The following is a 24,284-nucleotide window of genomic DNA, read 5'->3' on the forward strand; positions in this document are numbered from 1 at the left end:
TGAGAAGGTTATTTTTTTAATAAATGGATCTGTAATTCAATTTTTGTTTTCTTTCGTCGATTTCAGATGGCTTTAATGGACATTCGTGATCGTAATCATCTTGATCTGGAATCACTTACCGAGCTCAAATACGATGATTTTGATTAATTTCGGTGTGCAAGCTCCCGAATTTTTCGACAGAATTTGCGGCTGCCGGCATGACATGTACGTACAAGTACAACACGCGATACACGCAGGATCGATTTCTTTTGAATAATCCAGAATCGGTTGAAGGGAAGACTGCTTCGGGGCCCTTTCACTTGGAAATGTAATTTCACTTGTCATGCTTCTTCCGTGAAACGAAATTAAACTGAAATCCAGGGAAAACTTTGATCTCCGGAGCTGTGATGTCTTCAAATTTTATGACCTGTGGATATGGCTCTTAATTTTGAGTTAAAAGTAAACTATTTCTTTGTAAATTGATAATTTTAACAAAATTATTGTGATAGAGTAAATGCTATACACTAAGATTTTTTTACTCGGTTTGGTTTTGCTCACTTCTTCTAACACGGCTTCTTTTAACCCTCATCCGCATTAGATTTCATTACCCTAATCAGCACTAGGAGTGTCATTTTGACACTCCAAGCTAAAATCGTCATAACTCTCTTTATATCTAACCGATAACAATGATCACTTATATCACTAGATATCACTTATATCACTAGAAACCTTGTAATGTCAATAAAATATGTTTAGAACATTATACCTATATAGCTAAAGCTTCTAGTTTTCTCGTTATTCAGCATGAAAGAAAAAAAATCCGAAAAAACATGCCTCAGGAAAACTGCTGTAGTGCATATATTACACGTCCAAAAAAATATTTGCCTTATGCATATGAAAGCTGAAGTTAATGTCTACATCATGGAACAAAGAAATATTTTTTTAAATTTTTTTTAATGAAATGGTCACAAAAAGTTCAAAAAAGTGGTCTGAAAAACCTACTTTTCATTCGATCGCTAGTAAAAACTGTTTGAGCGATGGTAGAGTGTTTTAAAAAATATGACTACAAACTTTATTAAAATTCTAACATTTTGCTGTCTTTAGATTTTCGATGCAACAAAAATTGAATTTACTGGAATTTTTCAAAGTTGGCTACTTTGCGCGATTTTTTCACAAGTTGAAATTTCATCTGTTTTTGTGGTCCTCCGTCGGGTTGTACCCGGATTTTCAGTGCTTTCTCGCCGTTTGAAGCAATCAAAACTATATCCATTGAAAAGGGAATTTAATCTACATTTTAGTGAGGTGCAACAATTTACGCTGTGAGATTTCACAAAAATATGAAAATTATAATCTGTTATCTTATTTTAATCGCCGCCGGGATATATTCTTATTTAATTTTTGGCATTTCGGCGAGTTGTGAAAATTCAAGGTAGAATATTTAGAAAGAACATGAAAGTATTATAGGTGGAAAGATCAAAGCTAGAGCGCTTTGGGTAGAAGAAATTGAATAGTTGGTGAAAATGTGAGCAGGGCTTTTGTTGTGTGAACAGCTTTTGAACTACTTGCGTGATTCTTTGCCGCGCGCCGTTTCAATGTTGATAGGAAGCGATGAAGAAACCCATCGCATTCCTACCCACATTGAAACACGGACGGGTCGAACACATGTGAGATTGTGTCCGACCGGGCCCGGTCGGACACAATCTCACATGTGTTCGACCCGTCCGTGTTTCAATGTGGGTAGGAATGCGATGGGTTTCTTCATCGCTTCCTATCAACATTGAAACGGCGCGCGGCAAAGAATCACGCAAGTAGTTCAAAAGCTGTTCACACAACAAAAGCCCTGCTCACATTTTCACCAACTATTCAATTTCTTCTACCCAAAGCGCTCTAGCTTTGATCTTTCCACCTATAATACTTTCATGTTCTTTCTAAATATTCTACCTTGAATTTTCACAACTCGCCGAAATGCCAAAAATTAAATAAGAATATATCCCGGCGGCGATTAAAATAAGATAACAGATTATAATTTTCATATTTTTGTGAAATCTCACAGCGTAAATTGTTGCACCTCACTAAAATGTAGATTAAATTCCCTTTTCAATGGATATAGTTTTGATTGCTTCAAACGGCGAGAAAGCACTGAAAATCCGGGTACAACCCGACGGAGGACCACAAAAACAGATGAAATTTCAACTTGTGAAAAAATCGCGCAAAGTAGCCAACTTTGAAAAATTCCAGTAAATTCAATTTTTGTTGCATCGAAAATCTAAAGACAGCAAAATGTTAGAATTTTAATAAAGTTTGTAGTCATATTTTTTAAAACACTCTACCATCGCTCAAACAGTTTTTACTAGCGATCGAATGAAAAGTAGGTTTTTCAGACAACTTTTTTGAACTTTTTGTGACCATTTCATTAAAAAAAATTTAAAAAAATATTTCTTTGTTCCATGATGTAGACATTAACTTCAGCTTTCATATGCATAAGGCAAATATTTTTTTGGACGTGTAATATATGCACTACAGCAGTTTTCCTGAGGCATGTTTTTTCGGATTTTTTTTCTTTCATGCTGAATAACGAGAAAACTAGAAGCTTTAGCTATATATAATGTTCTAAACATATTTTATTGACATTACAAGGTTTCTAGTGATATAAGTTTTATATGAAGTTCATGATAATTCAAACGACTTAAATGGATTTTACTTTTGGAGTGTCAAAATGACACCCTAAGTCGGAAAAGGGAGTTTTTTTTGTCCAGGCTTCCAGGGATCGTCCATAAATAAAGTAAAGATGCAAATTTAAAGAACTTTTGAATTCATTTAGGGTCCCCGAAGAAATTTTTGTTTTTTGAAGCTTCTGAAAAAAGTTACAAGCATTCAAACTTGAAATAGTGTCAAAATGACACTCTAATGCGGATGAGGGTTAAGACGATATTTTGCCATGGGTATGATTCTTCTACACGACTCTCGCGAATCAAAACGTTTTTCGAGCGAAAACATTCCATATCCTATGGGTTGATGACGGATTTCATACCGCGTAAAAAAACCTTAGTGTTTTACGTGAAATATAAATCCGTGAATTATTATATTAAAAAAATATTTAAAAAAAATCAGTTTTTTCGATTTACGAAAAAGAAAAAAAAAAGTTGTATTTATATCCAATCATTTCGGATCGATCAATTAAAATCTGTTTTTTTTGCATAAAAAAGGTGATGAAATATTCTATTGATCATTTGACTTCATTTTTGCGTATGATTAACTGTAGGGGAGAATGAGGATACTTGATCCCTGGGGATACTTGATTCCTTAGCTATATCTCGAAACTGGAATGTCTTACAAAGATCAAATGTTTTAGAAAAATGTGCCAAAATGAGCAAAATAACAATGCCTGTAGTTAAAAAATTTTTAACAAAACAATTGTTTGAGTAATTGAACTTTATTTGAAAAATTTCACAAAATGCAACTTGAAGATCTTTTTTCATCACTTTAAAATGTTCCTTACATGGGAAAATTATGAAAAAAATATTTGTTCCAATGTATCAATCGTTCGAGCGTAAAATGAACTTCATAATGCCATATTTTCAAAGCAATGAAAAACTCTCAACTTTATTCAGAAAAAGTTTTCTAAAATGTTGATTATGGGTACAATTGATCCCCTAGAGTTGGGTACAATTGATCCCCCTTCCAAACGGCATATTCTTCTTCTGAATTGATCGTTTTGATTGCTGATTACGAAATAACTAATATTTACCCAAAAACTAATATTAATCAAACAATTGTCTGAAGAAAAGAGCAAAACTAATTAATTTTCCCTTAATTATAAAAAAATAGCGCCTTTAAGTATGCAATGTTGTTAGCGTTGAGACAAAGTTATAGAATTTTCTTCTTATGTCTGCTATAAATTGTGAAATGAGAACAAACATGAGCCAAATAGTCAACTAACATTCTATCTTGGGGTTTTGCTTGATTTTTATACAAGGATTAGGGCTTCCTGAATAAAAGATCAAGTCTCCTTCAATAGGGGATCAAGTCTCCCCTAACTTCAGAAAAATCGCAATTTTTTTACTCCCACGAAAATGCTTCTAGTTCATCAACGGTTTCAAATATCATTCTAATTTTCGGAGCAAAGAAACTTGAAGTTACAAGCTGTCAGAAAATGTCAAAGCCGGTGAGTTGCTAATTTTTTCCAAAAAGATATGGTGAAAATAAGAAAAGGGGATCAAGTATCCCCACTCTCCCCTATTGATGACATTTGTGAATTTATGATCGAAAAAACGATGAAAAACTCTTTTTTTTTAGGAATTTTTTTCTTCATCGCTTTAAAACTCGTAGGAAAAATTATAAGAATCTTATTTTCTATTAACCTCAAATGTCAACTTAAAACAACAATTTTAAGTGGTTACTTATCATTATCTGCAAAAAATCCTGAAAGTTCTAGGTACTTTACTACAAAAGGAATGATTGATTTTTTTAATAATTTAACGAACCATAGTGTACAGTTGATCGTAAAAACTCTGCTGTATACTGTGGTTTGTCACTTTTTTCCGAAGTCAAACATTACTGTTGTAGTAAAGTAAGTATAACTTCTACAAGTTTTATCCGATTTTGATACATAACCAATTGAAATTTTTGTTTAAAAATGAAATTTAAGGTCCATAGAGAATAAGATTTTTAAAATGTCACCATCGAGTTTTGAACCGTCGTCGATGAAATTAAATTTTCCTTTAAAAAATGCGTTTTCAACGGTTTTTTGGATCATTAATTCACAAATATTATCAATACAGCTGATCCTACGCAAAAAATGAAGTTCAATTTAAAAGCATAAAAGCTTATTTCGAGAAAATACGCTTTTAAATTGTTGTCCTTGGCCTTTTTCATATATTTGTCGAGAGTTTGTATTTTTCTTTAGAATGTAAAAGTACGTAAATAATATTTAAAAAAATACGAAAAAACCAAATACAGTTTGAAATATGAAGAATCGTTTGGTAACATTATCTCAAAAAACAGATTTCAATTTTATGATAGGCAATATTAGATATTTGGATCGTAGTACAAGTACTATTTTTCAAAATTTCATATTTGAAGCATAGCTCAAAAACTGTTGAACTGAGATTTTTTTTAATTTGATTTTCGGATTCTGCGTCCAATTTTTCATCAGAAACCAAAATGGTAGCAAATCGGGCAAAATCGTTTATTTTGCTATTTTAGGCTGGAACAAATTTCAATTTCTTCTTTTGTCTACCACCCCTTCGAGATTTCCGAAAAACCCGAAAGGGGAAATTAATAAAGTATGAAGTATTTTATATGAATTTCTAAAAAAAAATAAATTTCCGAAAGATTTCAAGACCAAAACACAAAATTTGGAAGATGGGAGGTTTTTCACCTTTTCTATTATTTATTTTATTGATTTTTTAGATAAAAATAACTTTTTAGATAAAAAATAACTTGATCTATGATTTTGTGCAATGATATTGTATGCAATTTGGTTTCAAACAAGATTTCGTGCAATTTATTCCAATTTATTCGTTTTTTGCATTAATATTTATTCTACCCCAACCCCCCCCCCCCCCCCCCCCCCCTTGCGGTGTTCCAACTCCGAGTGACAAAAGAAGGATTTGAAATTTGTTCCGGCCTTATTGCATTTAGCTATTAACTGTATGATGAAAATGCGACTTTTCCACGGAATATGAGAGGACTTTCCTTTGAAGGGTCAGTATAATGTGTTATTTGTATTTAAAATTAACAAACTTTGGATTTCATAGAAAAAGCCTTATAACTAATGAATGCTTCAAGATAGATATTTGCTCTCCAAGAAGAACGTGCGCATTTAAATTTTATGAAAGTGTATAGAAGACACCGCTTAGGTTTTATAAACTTATTCAATAGAGTTAGAGCTGAATATCTATTTTTTAGACACGCTCTAACATTTCTACATTGAAAAAAGCATAGAGCGCTTCCTCCTCTTATGAATTTTATATCTTCAACAAAGCTGCTCTAAAAGGTATTGACTACAACTTTGTAGAGGACAATTTTACTCTATCTTTTCAATTGAAAAAGTGTGTTCGTCAATAACACTGAAATTGTTTTGTCTAAATCTTATAGTTTCTGCGTTTTTAATTTTGTCTCGCTTAATTCCCGTTCACGAGCACTGTTCGATGGTTGCTACTCCTTGATTGATCGTGACCATCAATTTTGTCGGTTGAAAGATACTTGGGATAAGCAGTACATTCTCAATGCACAAAACTCTCTTTTACTAAAAAAAAAAAAAAAAATCAATAACGGCGCCGGCCACGTCCTGGTAGTCAAGGGCGATGAAAGGGAGGAATGTTAGTAGGATACTCTTTAGGTTTGAATTAAAATAAAATTTTATTCAAAATTGAAATCAGTAGTGGAATTTAGAATTCCATTTTTAAATTACAAAGTTCATGCTTTAGAAATAGAATTCAAACTATCAAGTCAGAGTTGAAAACAAGATTCTGTATGATGGCAATTGTCAAAATCACGTTTTAAGATTCATGCCTGAAATATAAACTATAAATATATAAATAACTCGCGTAACTTTTGATCCAATCCATAGAACAATTCAAAAACTTAAGACATGTGATTTTTTTTTCAACAATAACTCTGTGAAATTTCAAAAAGAGGCGTTGTGTCGTTTCTGAGATTTTCAGTTTCTGATTTTCGTAGAAATACTGTATCTTAGGCAACATATACTTATGAAATGATACCTTATTCTCTATTTTTACTTTAGATTGACATGTCAATAAGCATCAACGTTATTTTTTCAGATTTGTATAAAAATCTAGTCTCCAAGATTGTCTTAGCGAAAAATTGAGCTCACAATTTGACATTGATGATAAGCACTTTTCTTCATCTTTAAAACCAAGAAAACATAAATTGCAACCTGTAAAAAACCGAAAATTCAATTGGGCTATCTTCTGGCATATGAAAATATGAATTCAAATTAGGCAATCCATATTGCTCGGTTTTGAACAGGCTTCTTTTGGTTTTCAACAAAATAAAATAGGATAAGTCCGGCCCGGCCGGCTTCCCATATATCGGAGGAAAAAGCTCGGATTTTGCCCGAATTTAGCTCGAATTTGATGACAGAATTAGCCAAATCCAAACCAGTAGGAAGAACCGCCTCATAGAAGGGTTTTGATGACTGCCTTATTTCTATGATATTTTTGCTCAAATAGTACATGAACTGAAAAAAAAACACAAACAAAAATGTATTTAGTACCTACATATTTGATTACTAATTTCTAGGTTCTTTTCCATTAAAAGTTTTGAAATATTAAGTTTTGAACTCAAAAGTAATAATTTTTGAAAACACGTTAGGACGGATTTTTAAAATATTAAGTTAAATTTGTAAAATGAAGCATTTATAACAAAAAAGGGCACTTACTTTCATTGTTGGTTGAAATTTTTGAATTTGTTTCAGAATCATGGAGATTTATGTAATTTGATTTGAGCAAAAATAACCTTTTCTAAGAAAGCTTTAAATTTCCATGAAAAAAAACTTATTCTATGTCTCAATGAAGTAAGATAAATCTACCCAGCTCTTGGGCAAATTGAATGATTTTTTATCGATGAAAGTTTAAATTCAACCTATTGAATGTAAAAGAGACTTTAATTTTACGGTGTAAAATTGATCCAAATTTAAGATTTTAGTTCGAAATTTGCTCTTGAAAAAAATGCATATTTATCAGCGAAAACTACTTATTAAAAACAGATTTCATAAATGAAATTTAGTGGATAATTTAAAATCTATACAATTCAGTTTTTTTTATTAAACTAAACTTGCAAATGAACTGAAATATATTTGTGATTTTCAGCTGAGTTATATTAACAAACTGACTTTGATTTTAAATTTTAAATTTCAAATCTGGTTTACCCGACAATTAAAATTATAAGTCTACGATCTTCTGCTGTTTGACTTCTTTGACGAAATAGTTTTCTTGATATTTTCGAAACTCATTTCTGAGCGGAATCTTAATTTGAATTTCGAATCATAATTCTGAATCTGATTTTTGGACCTGAATTCCAAAGTTGAATTTTTATTCTGTTGTGCGAATTTAATTACAATCTCTGAGATGTACAAAAAAACTATTTCTGTTTCAAAATTGCAGGTTAGAATTTTTCAATATGAGCCTAGAAGTGAAACTTGTTTCAGGGCCCTTTGTCATGAATGTTTAATTTAAATTGTTATGTTTTTTGTATGAATCTGAATTCGTTGTTTCAATTTTTTAAATCTGATAATATCGAATGATCAATCTTATTCTGAGTATCCGGATCGTCAGTTAGAAGCTCCGTTGAGATGATATTTTTCATAAGAATTGAGTTTAAGAATTTCTTGGTTGAACGATAAGCAAAGAGTCAGGATGGTTTAAAATTTTCTTTTTTTCATATTCGATAATCTTTTATCTTAATATTGAAATTGCTTTTGAGATTCGAAAATTATTAATTAAGTTTTGAACAAAATGCTTAAATAGTATTAAAAAAAGGATTGCAGAACAGTATTCCGTTTTTTTCTCTACTAATGATGATTCAAACTGAAAGTCAAGTATCCCAAACAGGATACAGAATCCGAAAAACGAAATCAGAAATAAATTTTTATTTGAAAAATATGAGACCACAACCTCCAAGTAACAAAGTAATACCTTATTTTAAATTGAATATTCCGAACAGAATTTCTATCCATAAGTGGACATGTTTTGAAACAGTAGCAGAGTTCTGAACCTTAGATTAGTTTTTGAGGTTTATGTATAAATTTTGAATAAAGATTATTACTCTTGAATAACCTTACTCAATCATTCAAATTTGATTGGGAATTAAAATTTTTGAGTATTGATAAGAATACCTCGGCTTTCATGGGCTTCCATGTGGCGGGTGTTTTAACCCCCATACCCCCTCCCCATATCCTTTCCTACAGCCTTGGTTAACATAATCGATGATTTTTGCGTCAAATTGAAAAATTTTGAGCATCATTTATCGATCTAAAGTACGAAATTTTTTTACAATTGTTAAATAAGATTTAAACGCCACTGATGTGCCTGACTAAAAAACTTTCCTATTGAATTTTTATGAATATAACCTGGATTTGCCCGGCTACTGGCCGGGTTTTGAGTAGAAAATTTTGAAATCCAATGCCCCGATCCATCCTGTTAAAAAAATCGAACGAATATAAATTTAGATCGCAAAATTGAAATATGAACATTTTATCATAAATCTATAATGAATCTGTAATCTGATATTAAATTTTCGATCCCGAGTTTTTACTAAGATTTTTTTTTAATTTTAAAACTTGAACTTGGATATGAAAAAAGGACTCAAAATTAAAAATCAGAATAGAACGAAAAATTTCAAAATTGTATTGCATTCAAAATTAAATCTTGATCGTTAAACTAATAATATACCATTCTATCATGTTTTCCAAACATAAATTAAATTTAGAAATAAGCTTTCATCTGATATTCCTAGAATTTTAATTCGAATGTTGATTATGAAATATCAAGACCAAAAACCAAACTCTCTTTAACACTAGAAGGACCGGCAAATTAAATATACCTATTCGGACCGTGACCAGTCAAAATGACTGGTAAAGGGGAAATTTTTTCTATCAAAATATTTTTAAATTTTTTCTTTTGAAATTATTTTGTTATTAATTCGATAACATTTTTGTTATAAAATTGAAATATTTTTTCACCATGGGTGCCCGGAATCACCTCAGTTTTGCATAGTTGACGAATGCGTGTATGTCATAAAATGAATATGTCAAATAATTATCAAAAAATTGAAACACATTATCAATCTAATAATAAAAACATGTAAGATGGCTATGGTTATTGACCATGGGTGCACGGTTTCACTTCAGTTTTGTTTTAGTAGATGTTTTCTAGCATCCATCGCTCTGAAGTTTTTCAACCCGATGCCTATAAATTATACCTGATATTGTAGGTTTGGAAGCGTTTTTTTTATATAAGTAGAGCAATTTACCATGGGTGCACGGATTCACCGCCATTCATTCAAAATCAATTTTTTTTTGCATGTTAAAGGTAAAGAATAAAGACTTTTCAAGATTCAAATGAAAATTTGTGTTATATACATGGTTTTTCAATATGAGTGCACGGATTCACCGCGTTTCAGTCAAATATTGGACTTTTTGTAATTTTTTAAAAAGCATTTTTACAAATCTTAACTAAACCAAAGTCGAAATAATGTCTTTCATGTTGAGACATAATTATTTAAATAACGATTTTTATTTTAAGCTCCGTTTTTTCATTCCTGGAAAAGAAATATTTCAATTATATCTTGAAATAATAAATTTATTTATTAATTATTAAAATACAGGTTTTTGCCATCGTATATTTATCTGATAAGATCTGATCAACATCCAAGAAATTGGAAAACGGTTATCATGGATCGAGTGCATTTTAGGAATTATATGCATCAAGTTATGTCGTGCGACGAAAAACAGTGGAAATAAAAATAATGAATCAACATGGTCAAATGTACACATTGATTTGTTTTGCCTTAAAAGTTTTTCGATTGACTAATGTTGCATTTCAAATGCCTATCATATCTAACTCAAAAATATTTTGTGTTCTGAAGCAAGTTGAAAACTATTTGTTTGAATATAATTAACAACGGCGAATTTGCAGCCATTCCGTGCACCCATGTTGAAAAATCTTAGCGCCAATGTGGTCTATCAGATAGACTGGCGTGAGTCTAGTTTAGGTATGCCAGGTGTACTGGGTTCGATTCCCGGTATCGGCAAGAAAACTCACGGGGTTCAAACCCCGTAAGTTGCCGACAGGTAAGATGTGTTTCCTCTTATAATAAGAATGTTCAATCAGTTGCCAGCTTTATACACGGGTGCCGGAATACCTGTAAGGGTACTTGAATTGGAAATTTGTCGAACCTAATAATCTAAGAATGCATGTGAATACATACTTGGGCAGAAACTGCGGTGAATCCGTGCACCCATGGTGGATAACCAACGTATGAAGAATAATCAAATATAAAAAAAAATCATTTAAATTGTTCAGTTTCATAGACATAAGGTCTTCAAATTTGAATAAATAAGTACACAATTCATAATTATTTTACTCATACTAGTTCAGTATAAAACATATATATCACCTAAAATTACTCGATTACTCGAATGGACATGTATTAAAACTAACATAACTTTTACAAATCTTGATGAAATTTCGCCAAATTTTGACAGAATGTTCGATTATAGTTAAGCAACAAAACAGACCAAAAAAATTGGGAGTCAAGTGCTTGAAGCGCCACACAGCGGTCGATCCGAGAACTTTTTCTACAAATTTCCATGACTTCGCATCGAAAATCAATAATTTCATAGCTAATGACACACTCCTGCCCACCATAAATCAACAAAGGCTCTTTGTCTTGAATGTAGATTGCAAATAAATCCAAAAGCAAGCGAAAAAAATTTATCTTGTTTGAGTTATAGGTTTGGGAATTTTACCAGTCATTTTGACTGGTCACGGTCCGAGTGTCCATGGCGAAATTTTTCTCGCTTATTAAAAGAGCTAGAAAAATAAAAAATATACAGTTTTGTAGAGATTCAAAATTTATGAAAAGTCGTATTTTTTGCGAATTTTTAGAGCGTAGTGTTTAAAAGATATTCAACAAACAAAGTGTCCCACCAGTCATTTTGACTGGTGCGGTCTTTCTAGTGTTAATACAAAAAATTAACTGATTATATAAAAAAAATGGAAATATATACTCAAAAAAAATCAATGATTAAAATGCAATATTGGATTAATACCTTGTCCAGTTTATATCTTAAATTCCCATTGGAAGCTCAACTGGAATAAAATTTGATCAACGTTCTGGGTCCGATATAAAGGGTAATACGTTCAAAATTTGGTCAAATCAAATTTGGTCAAAATCAAATAAAATTTCTTTTTCTAGTTTAATTAGTATAAAATTCAGGACAAATATTCAGTTGGGCTTCCGCTTTTCCAAATCCGAATTGCCGGGCCTTACGCTTAACCCCTGCCATCAGAATTTGTACAGCCACCTTGTCCACCTTCTTCGCCGCAGGAAGCCAGTTTGCTTTGAAATGCTGCTCGTCCTTAGCAGATTGTTTGGTCTTCTTTAGGTTCTGCTTGACAATAGCCCAGTATTTCTCAATTGGGCGGAGCTCTGGCGTGTTGGGAGGGTTCTTGTCCTTGAGAACCACCTGCACGTTGTTGGCGGCGTACCACTCCATGGCCTTTTTACCGTAATGGCAAGACGCCAAATCCGGCCAAAACATTACGGAACAACCGTGTTTCTTCAAGAAAGGCAGTAGACGTTTATTCAAACACTCTTTCACGTAAATTTCTTGGTTGACAGTCCCGGAAGCTATGAAAATGCTGCTTTTCAAGCCACAGGTACAGATGGCCTGCCAAACCAGATATATCTTCGCGAACTTTGACAGTTTCATGTGCTTGAAAATATCGCTACCTTTCCCCTTCCTTTTGCCGTATAAAACTTCTGTCCCGGAAGCTGCTTGTAGTCGGCTTTGACGTAGGTTTCGTCGTCCATTACCACACAGTCAAACTTCGTCCGCATCGTCGTGTACAGCCTCCGGGATCGCGCTTTGGCCGTCGTATTTTGTTTATCATGGTCACTACCTTCTTGTAAGTCGATGATCCGGCTCGTTTTTTGGCTCGATGCACGGTTGTAGACGATACACCCAGCTTATTTGCGGGTTTCGCTTGAAACTACCGGCAACTCTCTTTGTCTTCTCAGCGGCTTCCGGTTTTCGATTTCCCCCCGACCCGGAATTCCTGGCTGTCGACAAACGTTCCCCAAACACTTTTATTTCATTTGTAACGGTTGATTTGGCAACTTTCAGTGATTTTGCCAACTCTGCGTGCGAGTAGTTCGGATTTTCGCGATACGCGAGCAAAATTTTTATACGCTGCTCTTCTTCCTTGGACGGCATTTTGACAACTGAAGAGTGAATTCCAAAATCAAAATAGGAGCAACATTCTACACACACACACACTTTCAAAATGAGGGGTGTTCAGGTTTTTTAAATGCAAAATTGAAAGAAATACGTCGAGTTGATATTGACCAAATTTTGACCGTATCACCCTTTAGCAAATAATTGTGGTTTGAGGAAAGGTTTTAATGCCTCATAGTAAGCGATCCAGCGATCTACACTTAAGATTTCGCTAAAAATTAAAAAAAAAATAGGTCGGATAGTACTTTTACCAGGCAATAAATTTTGTATATCCAATAACTGAGAAATAAGCTACCAGTAAAAGAAAGTGTCCTATTTCTAAATGAACTAAATTGTACAAAATTCGAAAAAATAACAGATATGTTATTATAATTTGAACTACTATGAAGTGGTGGATACAGATAGAGTTGGTAAACCAAGCGTGATTCGCACCACAAGCGGAAATCTCGCAGTGCGAACGAACAATAAAGATGACATGTGATCGCTCAGATAAGCTCCCTTTAACTCAGAAACGCATTTATCGCTAAGTAGCCTTCTCAGTTTGTTATCATTGCGTTCGTTACAGCCTTTAATTTTTTTCCCTGTAATTCTAACGAATATGGATGAGACACTATTGAGAGATACAAAATTGTATTCTGGTAAACCAACTAGTTCTACAATCTCGTTTAAGCCCTATGAATGAAATGACCAGACAATCCCTTTTCATTCCCATTCAACATCTTATTCCCATGGAAGAGTGCGTTCATTGACATAAGTTGCTATCAGCCTGATTTGTCCGAGAATTGGCAGGTCTGTCACAGAAAATCTTTAAGTGCACACGTGATAGCCAAGAGCCCTTCGCTCCGGCTAAAGCTTTCTTCTGTTCCCTTCCATTCGGTACCTACCTTTCCAAGTTGATATTTGCTCCGAAGTCCGCTCACAATTTCCGCCGCCGGCTGCAGGAAGTCCCCCTCGAACCGGCGCAGATCACCATGAAAAGTACACACAAGTAGATCCCGAGCCTGCCGGACCAGAACCGGCCGTGTGTGGTCCACGTAATCGGGATACAGAGGCCCCAAGTGCTCATCGATCAGTTTCTCTATGCCATTCGGTGATAAATTATCGCCATCATTCGGCAGCAACTGGGCAGCAGCCATCATGACCGGTAGCATCAAGGGACGGGCCTGAGAGGAATAAAAAAGAAAAAAAACAAAACGTCAAATGTAAGTCTACCAGCTAATGGGGTTTCTTGTTTTTTATATTGAAGATTTAATGATTTAACATTGAATCTTTTAAAAAATCCATTTACACAGAAACCTTCTTAATTCTTTTCCAAAAACAAGTTCCTGCCAGGGATTACACTTTGTATTACAATTTTCATAAAAATCCAATTGTATAATGACAGTCCAACGGAACTTGGCTGAAATTGAGTAAGCATCATAAAAATAAGATATTAACGTTCGCCAGCATCTTACCGGTTCAGTGTTGAACCTATCTTAAAGCTCAGCTCAGCTCCAGATGGTAGCAACTGAGCTGAACAGCCAAGCGACTTCTTAACACACCGATTAGATAATTAGCGGCAATAACATAATTAAGTAACCCGAAACACGACATCGAAGCAAAAATTGAAAAAAGTAATGCCACCTTCCCACACGGCAGTAGCAGAGCGGCAGAAATCGCAAGTTCTTTACTTCAATGAAAAAAGGCGGATGGCGGAGGAGGATTTTTAAATCGAGAAAAGTTTGTTCCCTTTCGATTTCGACCGGTTGCGGTCGGTGCTAAATAATTAAGCTTAGAGCCTACCTTGCTAAGCCGAACACGAATCTGTTTGATACTCACCCGCTTCTTTGGTTCTGGGCGGCATCTTCAGTCGAAATGTGTCCCAAATGGCGAGAAACGAGGGAGAATCAAAAACTAAAATCTTTTCTCAACTTGGATTTGAATTATCAAAGTTTTTAATATCAATTTTTGAAAAATACACTTCAAACTACAAACGATTGAGTTCTTTTCAAGCAAGAACCAACAATGGCATCATTTGTGGAAGTCCCTTATCCAAACGTTTTGTTGATTTTGATTTCGATAAAGAGTTCAAAAGATCATGAGGCAGAGGCAGAAGTTTACGTTTTGCTAAACTGTGCAATCGGCTTGCCCTGGTAAATGACGCTTGTGTATCTCGAAAAATCAACAAACAAAACACGAAAGGTTGATTTCTGCAAGAAATTTCAATGTACTTTAAATTTCATCCAAGTGTTCACACTCAGTGTCAAGTCATTAATTTGGGACTATGCATGCTTAGCAGATTTTTTTTTTCAAATATGGAGTATCGGAATAGTTCGGTATCTACCTACTTTCAAATATTTAATATCGTTTTAAGTACCACCTAAATAGTCCCTAAATGGCAGTGAATTTTCAATTATATTGATATAATTTTAATTGAGTGCTCTCGCACAAAGTTTACTTAGTACTACACAACTCAAACAATATACAGGTTATTTTTAGAACCGACTTCAGAGGTATACTGAAAGCGAGGGCGGACTCTCGGGGAAACAGTTTGGTTTCCGTCGAGGCCGCAGCACCGTAGATGCCATCCGCTCGGTCATCGAGGTAGCGGACAGAGCCAGGCTGACCAAGAAAAGAGGGCTCCGTTTTTGCACGGTTGTCACTCTGGATGTGAAGAACGCCTTCAACAGTGTCAGTTGGACAGCGATTGCGTCGTCGCTCATCCAAATGAGGATCCCGGCATATCTGTATAGGCTTGTGGAAAGTTACTTCCACAATCGCCAACTGCAGTATATGACCGGCGAGGGTTTGCGATCACAAGAGGTTTCGGCGGGTGTTCCACAGGGGTCAATACTTGGCCCGGTCCTGTGGAACATCACTTACGACGAACTCCTACGAACGAGCCTCCCATCTGGAGCTGAACTCGTAGGATTTGCGGATGATGTAGTCCTCTTGGCGAGAGGCTCCTCAACAGTGGAGGTTGAGCTACTGGCCACGGTAGCTATACAGGCAGTGGAAAGCTGGATGCACTCTAAGTGCCTGCGTCTAGCCCACCACAAAACCGAAATGGTGCTTATCACCAACCTGATCTCACCCCAAACAGGTACCATTGCCGTTGGACCGTGCAATATCGTGTCCAAACGCGCAATCAAGTACCTAGGGGTGATGATAGACGACAGGCTCAGCTTCACGAGCCATGTCGAATACGTGTGCAAGAGAGCGGCAATGGCCACGGCCGCACTCACACGAATGATGCCGAACTCCTCGGCCATCCAAAGCAGCAAAAGGCGGATCCTGGCAAGCGTGACCACTTCGATCTTGCGGTATGGAGCAGCGGCCTGGAGGCAGGCCCTGGGAAGAAGCTGTAACCTGCAGCGACTTAGCAGCGTTCAGCGGCTGATGAACCTGCGGGTTATCAGCGGATACCGGACCATGTCGTCCGAAGCCGCCTGTGTAGTAGCGGGTGTTATGCCCATCTCGGTTTTGCTTGAGGAGGATGTCTATTGCTACGACAACAAAGACATGCCCAATGTACGAGACCTCGCCAATGAGGACTCGATGTCCAACTGGCAGCAGCTGTGGGACAGCTCAACGAGAGGAAGGAGGACCCATCGTCTGATCCCGCACATCGGGAGCTGGACCGGTCGAAGGCACGGTGAAGTGGACTTCTATATGACGCAATTCCTGACTGGTCATGGACGATGGACGATGGAATTCCATCCGGGCCGGGCACTTTTAACGGGTCAAGATTACTTAAAACATTGAAAATCTCCTGCTAAAAAACTCGCCATACAAATCAGCGGACTCTTTGACGGTTTCCGACGTGCGGTCACGAAACGAAACAGACGACGGTACGGTGTTAGTAAGACGGCGACTTTTGACGTATTTCCAGAATGTAGAGGGATTTGTTTAACGTTGCGTTCAATTTTTAAGATGTATAGTTTAATGGCGGTATTACGAAGAGCTTCATAGTAGGCTTTTAGCCTCGATAAGTAGGCTTTGGTTTGATCCGTCTGATCTTGAAAGTAACGTTTTCGAGCTTTACGAACTAAATTACGGCTTTTTCTTAGTTCGGAGTTCCACCAAGAGAGCTTATAAGGCTGATGAAATGACCGACTTGGAACTTTGACGACCACTTTTGGGATAAAAACACGGACACGAATTGGAACAATATTCCATTTAACCCTTGCTTAACAAGGCAAGCTGGTTCAACTTGCTAGAGAAACCTTTTTCCCATAGCCTTACACTGAACTTGTAAGGTTACAACAGAAGCATTAGTCGCCTTCTCACTAATCGCTACGTTCTACAACACGGCATTTCAAAATGCAGTTGCTCACTGTGCAACCTCGATAGCATCCTGAAATTGTCCCACACACTTACCTACATCTTACAAATTATGTTTTTTTTTTTAATCTTAGTACCTCATGCTCATTCATCTGAACTGCACCTGGCATTCTAGCAGTCCTGGGTAAAACTAACTATGTACTACTGAGCTCTAGTTCTAACTACTTAGCTTCTTTTTTTACTGAGACGAGCTTCTCTTCTTGCATTTGTCGCCTTTAACGAAAATTCTATCCCAAGCAACTTGAAGATATCAACCTTAACTGGACTCTCACTTCTCAACTGGCTACTTCCACCGAAACTGGACTAATCATCATAAGCTGGCGATCATCATCTAAACTGGACTACCTGTCCTCAACTGGAGACCATCGCCTAAACTGGACTTGTTGTCCTCAACTGGCGATCATCGCCTAAAGTGGACTTATCGTCCTCAACTTGCGATCATCGCCTAAACTGGACTTCTTGTCCTCAAATAGCCATCATCGCCTAAACTGGACTTCTTGTTCTAAACTGGCGATCATCGCCTAAACTGGACTTATCGTCCTCAACTGGCGACTATTGCCTAAAAACTGGACTTAAAGCCCTCAACTGGCGATCACCTTTTTTCACTATTTACAATATCCAAATGGCTTGGAAAAACCAAGGTTTCACAAGGGGCGCTACATATCGAGAATAGGGAACGTAAATAAAGATTATGTTTTATTTTTTTCTTTTTTTTAAATTGATTATAAGGATTTTAACACCAGGATGTCATTCATCCCTCATAATAAGTGGAGATGGACTGAGACGCTGCGAAGAGATAAGAACGAGATTTGCAGAGAGGCGCTTGAACGGAATTCGGAGGAACATCGAAGGATAGGCAGACCCAGAAGCTCGTGGCGGCAAAACCTAGCCGCTGAAATCCGAACTGTCGACGAGAATCTTGACTTTGCCCAAGAGGAAACGCTGGATCCGCATCGTCTAAAGTGGAGATCTTTTACCACGGCCTAAGTTGCCTGAGGCTTGTGCGACATTTTTGTTGCAGCTAGGACCGTAAACCAGGAGATTTACATTAAAGAGTGACTTCAAAAGCGTTTGCTGCCTTTCCTGAAGAAACATGACTTGTCTGTGCTGTATTGTTCGGATCATAAAAAAGGTCATGGAGTGGTATGCCGCTAACAACATTCAGGTTGTGCTCAAGGATAAGAGCCCTCCCAACACATCAGAACTTTGCCTTATCGAAAAACATTGGGGATAGTTAAGCAGAACCTCAACAGGTTCGTCGCCACGCTCATTTTGGTAGTTTTACTAACCGGGCACAAAGAAAATCTCCTACCTACTTACCTAAGGATCCGGCGCCGATTGACCGACGCATAGGGCTGAGATAAAAGATCGCCACTGCTGGCGATCCGGAGCCAGCGTCTTCACTTGCTGCCAGCCAAGGTTCTCGTCAACTGTGCGGATTTCAGTGGCTAGACTTCGCCGCCACGAGCTTTTTGGCCTGCCTCTTCTTGGATGCCCTTCTGGATTCCAGTCAAGCGCCTCTCTGCAAATCTCGTTTTCATCTCTTCGCAGCGTGTGCCCAATCCATCTCCACTTACGTTCCCGAATCTCGATTTCTAGCGCCTTTTGATGACACCGGCGATGAAGTTTAACGTTTGAGATCCAGTTGCCAGGCCACCAAGCGCGGATGATGTTCCGCAGGCAGCGATTCACAAAAACTTGCAGTTTCGGATCTTAGTTCGTAGAGAGATCTGGCGTGAGCGCCAGATGTTTCGGAGACTCGCAAACGCAAATCGGGCTTTTCTGATCCGGGTTTCGATGTCCTTCTTGGTACCACCATCAGGCGTAATCTGGCTACCAAGATACTGGAAGCACTCCACTGTCTCAACCTTTCCAGCTACCACGAAATTGAAACGATTTTCTGTGTTGATTTCCATCGACTTGGTCTTTCCGACATTGATTTTGAGACCTGCTGCCTTGGAGCTTTCGGTGAGGTCGTCGAGTTTGCTCTGCATGTCTTGTTGTGTTTGGGCAAGCAAAACAATATCGTCTGCCAGGTCAAGGTCGTTCAGTTGCTCGATTACTGAAGGATTCCACGGCAATCCTCGGTTTGGTCTACAGTCAATCGATCCAGTCAAGATCTCATCCATTACGATGAGAAAAAGCAGCGGTGACAAAATACATCCCTGTCTCACTCCAGCAGTTAACGGGATTGGTTCGGACAAGACACCGTCGTGCAAGACCTTGCAGGAAAATGCCTCGTACTGTGCTTCGATGAGATGGACTAGTTTCTCTGGGACCCCTCGTCGTCTAAGAGCAGCCCAGATGATTTCGTGGTTCAGTCGGTCAAATGCTTTTTCGAAATCAACGAATACCAGCAGAAGAGAGTCCTGGAATTCGTTGATTTGTTCCAGTATGATTCGTAGTGTTGTGATGTGGTCCCCACATGATCGTCCGGATCGGAATCCAGCTTGTTGCCGTCGGAGTGTAGCGTCGATTTTCTCCTGGATCCTGTTCAGGATCACTTTGCAGAGTACTTTGAGGGTTGTACAGATCAAAGTTATGCCACGCCAGTTACCGCACTCTGTTAGGTCTCATTTCTTCGGGACTTTTACGAGGATACCCTGCATCCGGTCGGCCGGGAATGTTGCAGTATCCCAGATGTCAGCGAAAAGACGGTGCAACATTTGTGCTGACAAGGCAGGGTCGGCTTTGAGCATTTCAGCAGGAATGCAATCGATTCCAGGCGCTTTGTTGGATTTCATGTCCTTGATTGCCGCTTTTATTTCAGCCAGCGAGGGCGCTTCCTAGTTGACGCCATTAATGCGACTTACTGTGGGCGCCTTGAGCTGCGGGTTCTGTTGGCCATTGCTATTTGTAACTCGGAAAAGTTGTTCAAAATGCTCAGCCCAACGCTTGAGCTGATCTGCTCGATCTGTCAGCAGCTGACCTGCTCGGTCTTTCAGCAGCATTCTTGCATTAGTCCTTGCACCACTAAGGCGGCGAGAAATATCATATACCATCGATCATCGATCATCCTCCAAGTTTCATCCAACATCCATTCACTTCGTCTTCCACAAACTTTACCGAGAGTATCATGGCTCGTCGTGATAAAGGCATTCTTGATTCCACACCACTGTTCTTCAACTGTTCCGTCTGTCGGCAGCTCCGAGGCTCGGGATTCTAGCTTTTCAACGTATGCCCTTTTTCACCTTTGGATTCTCCAACCGGCGGACGTCGTATCGACACCTGACTTTCTCCTCGCGCCGTTGGACACGCGCAACTCTCAGTCGTATCTCGCCAAGGACGAGGTGATGGTCAGATGCTATGTCTGCGCTTCGTTTGTTGCGGACATCAAGAAGGCTCCTTCTCCATTTTCGGCTGATGCATATGTGGTCAATTTGATTTTCTGTTCAGCCATCTCGGGATACCCAAGTGACCTTATGTGCTGGTCGATGGGGGAAGAGCGATCCACCGATCACCATGTTGTTGTTGCCACAAAATTTTACAAACAGCTCTCCGTTTTCGCTCATCTGTCCTAGGCCATGGCGCCCTATGATGCGCTCAAAGTCCTGATTATCGAAGCCAATCTTTGCGTTGAAGTCGCCTAAGTAGATTTGAATGTCACCCTTCGGAATTCTCTCAACCACGCTGTTCAATTGACTGTAAAACTGCTCTTTCTCTTGCAAATCGGCAACGTCAGTTGGCGCATAACACTGGACCATTGTAAGGTTTCTAACCCGTGTTCTGAATCTGGCTACGATTATTCGTTCGTTTATCGGTTCCCATCTTATGAGGGCCGCATGGGCCTGCGGGCTTAATAGGAAACCAACTCCTCGTTCCCGAGTAGCGTGTTCTCCTCGTATGCCAATATGTAAAGCAGTACTTGCCCGGACTGTGTCTTGTGTTCTCCAGTGTTAGGCCAACGGACTTCGCTCAGTCCCAATATCTCTAGCATGAGGTGGCTAGCTTCTCTAGCAAGTTGAACCAGCTTACCTGGCTGGGCAAGGGTTAAAACGTTCCAAGTTCCAATTCGTGTCCGTGTTTTCATGCTAAAAGTCGTTACCAAAGTTCCAATTCTGGGCTTGTGATATAGCTCAGTTGGCAAGTCTGTTGTCTCCTGAGCCGATGTCCACGAGTTCGAGCCCAAGAGTAAACATCGAACACAGTTGTACCGGATAGTTTCTCAATAACGATCCGCCAACTGTAACGTTGATAAAGTCGCGAATGCCATAAAGATGGTAAAACGACTATAATCGAAACAAAAAAAAAAAAAAAGTTCCAATTCGGTTATTTCTTCTCTCAGTTTCCGTAACAATACAAGATATCAGGAGCAGTAGGTTGTTAGCCTAAACTCCCTATCCCGCGATGGAGCTGCCATCTTGGACTTACCTGGCGGGAGCCACATTTCATAAATTCAGCCGCTCGCTGCGAGACAGACGCTGCTTGATCCGCCCCTGACCTGGAGAACAGATGCTCGGTTGTTGTTGCACGCCGCCCCTGACCTTGGGAACAGACGCGTGCGGCCACCTTTTCAGTCTGCATGCGACCAAAGCATCCACCGGGGTTGGGTACCCGATCTCCGCTTAGGTTACTCGCATCCCAGCCGGCACCACGGGGAGGTAGAGATAGGAGTTGTCAATAAGAGGTGTTATGACCACTATGGGGTCTCGTGTTGCACATTATCCACCGTTTACCAGCCGAAAGAAAATCTTGGAGCGACAAAATAAAGAAGGAGAGCTCTCAGCTTTGCAACGTGTGGTTAAACTGAGCGGCTAACATGAGTAAGAGAGCGTCACACGTTTTTTATGAGACGGGGCCTCCCAGGAAATACACTCGTCACCCGAATATGGGTCCCATAGCGACGAACGTGTTAAGAAGACCGAAACAAATTGTTAGCAGCGAGAAGCAGTTCAAAACAAACTGACGTTCTGCGACGAAGAAGATAGATAAGATGACATACAAAATCAGATGGCAGGCGTCAAACGAATCTTTAGTGAGTATTTTTGCCATCGAAAATCCACTCATTGCTGCATTTCCTATTGCAGCACACTTGATCTATTAGATAGCGCAGCATCCTATCGTCCAATATGAGTTTGTCCAGTTAATTTGATGTAGCTTAATTGTCCCCGAAAACCCCGATAGTCCTATTCTGGTAAAACTCATATTGAACCTTAAAAAATTAAGATACTTTGATTTATTTCAATAAACTAATAATCGATTTATACGCAATTAACTGTGACCACTTTCTGATCCGAACACCCTTGAATGTTTTTTTTTTATCAAGCAAAATTTTATATGTTAAGCTTAACTTGAAAATTGTTCTACTGAGTTTTCTTGATTAAATTAAAATTTTTAGGATTCAGCTCCCAATTTTAGATTGTCCGTAATATTAGGTTTGGTTTAAATAATTTCCTTGCTTATTTAAATTGCGCTGGTTGGTAACAGAAAGCTATTTAAAAGAGAGATAATTGAAAAACCTTTTCCAATACTTCAAAGGTATTAAACAAACTTAAAGATCGCATATCGATACGAGCTGGTCGAAAGAGCTCACTGCCGAGATTCCATAGAACCAACGGTATTTGAAATCAATTTCGCTCCACGTGTCAAAAATATTGGCACAAAAGGGCAGCGGGAAATTTACGACCCGCCAAAGGTAGAACGCCCTTCCTGGCTTGACTTGGCCGCAACTTGAGCTTGGTTACCGGTCTTCTGGCACGGATCCAGAACGATTCTACCGCAAAAGGCAAACCGGCCGTGGCTCACCCCTCTCAATGAACCCTCCCATCATCAGCTCCAAAAAAATCCAAGAAACTGGTCAAACGTAGCCGGTGGTCTTTCCCAGGAATCTGGTCAGCCTGAGTGTGTAATGAATGAACTGGCATCGGGGAAAAGCTTCGAGAAGGAGGGTTGTCGGTCACCTGGAGGTGTGGTCAGTTCTTCCATGGATCGACCGACAACCGGAACGTGTGTGTATTTTATTTCGGATCGGATTGATTTTATTGCTTCTTTTCCGTTCTGCCAAAGTTGAGAGCGAGAATGTTAAGTCGGTTAGCTTACAGTTGATCGGGACCTGGATCCGATTCTTAGCTATCGAAGCACGTTCGCATAACAGTTTTCTTGTAATGAAGTTTTAAAATCAAATGCGGTCGTAAAAATGTTATTAAACATCTGGATCAACTCTCGAATCCATGGGTATTAATCGTGGGAATCGAATTGTGACATTGATTGAGAAAAATATACTAACTCAAATGACAAATCATGACTGCATTATAGGTGATACGGTCAAAATTTGGTCAAGGGAAAACGCGTGTAAATCGGTGAAATCGTTTATTTAACAAATCAAATTAAATTTCTTTTTCAAGTTTAATTAGTATTAAATTCAGGAAAAATATTCAGTTAGGCTTCCGCTTTTCCAAATCCGATTTGGCGGGCCTTACGCTTAACCCCTGCCATCAGATTTTGTACAGCCGCCTTGTCCACCTTCTTTGCCGCAGAAAGCCAGTTTGCCTTGAACTGCTGCTCATCCTTAGCAGTTTTTTTTTGTCTTCTTTAGGTTCCGCTTGACAATAGCCCAGTATTTCTCAATTGGGCGGAGCTCTGGCGTGTTGGGAGGGTTCTTGTCCTTGGGAACCACCTGCAGGTTGTTGGCCGCGGCGTATCACTCCATTGCCTTTTTACCGTAATGGCAAGATGCCAAATCCGGCCAAAACAGTACGGAACAACCGTATTTCTTCAGGAAAGGCAGCAGACGTTTATTCAAACACTTTTTCACGAAAATTTCTTGGTTGACAGTCCCGGAAGCTATGAAAATGCTGCTTTTCAAGCCACAGGTACAGATGGCTTGCCAAACCAGATATTTCTTCGCGAACTTTGACAGTTTCATGTGCTGACACCTTTCCCCTTCCTTTTGCCGTATAAAACTCCTGTCCCGGAAGCTCCTTGTAGTCGGCTTTGACGTAGGTTTCGTCGTCCATTACCACGCAGTCAAACTTCGTCAGCATCGTCGTGTAAAGCC

The 24,284-nt window shown here is 38.3% G+C and overlaps 1 protein-coding gene across 1 annotated transcript in view; it reads right to left on the bottom strand.

Moving 5' to 3' along the window:
- Positions 1–24,284, bottom strand: part of LOC129752640 (uncharacterized) — a 642,051-nt gene that overhangs the window by 372,504 nt on the left and 245,263 nt on the right. Inside the window, exon 4 of the mRNA XM_055748413.1 lies at positions 13,849–14,127. Coding sequence (XP_055604388.1) covers positions 13,849–14,127 — 279 coding nt within the window. The remainder of the gene's footprint in view (positions 1–13,848; positions 14,128–24,284) is intronic.

Source organism: Uranotaenia lowii, chromosome 3 (assembly GCF_029784155.1).
Source record: "Uranotaenia lowii strain MFRU-FL chromosome 3, ASM2978415v1, whole genome shotgun sequence".
Lineage (NCBI taxonomy): Eukaryota > Metazoa > Arthropoda > Insecta > Diptera > Culicidae > Uranotaenia > Uranotaenia lowii.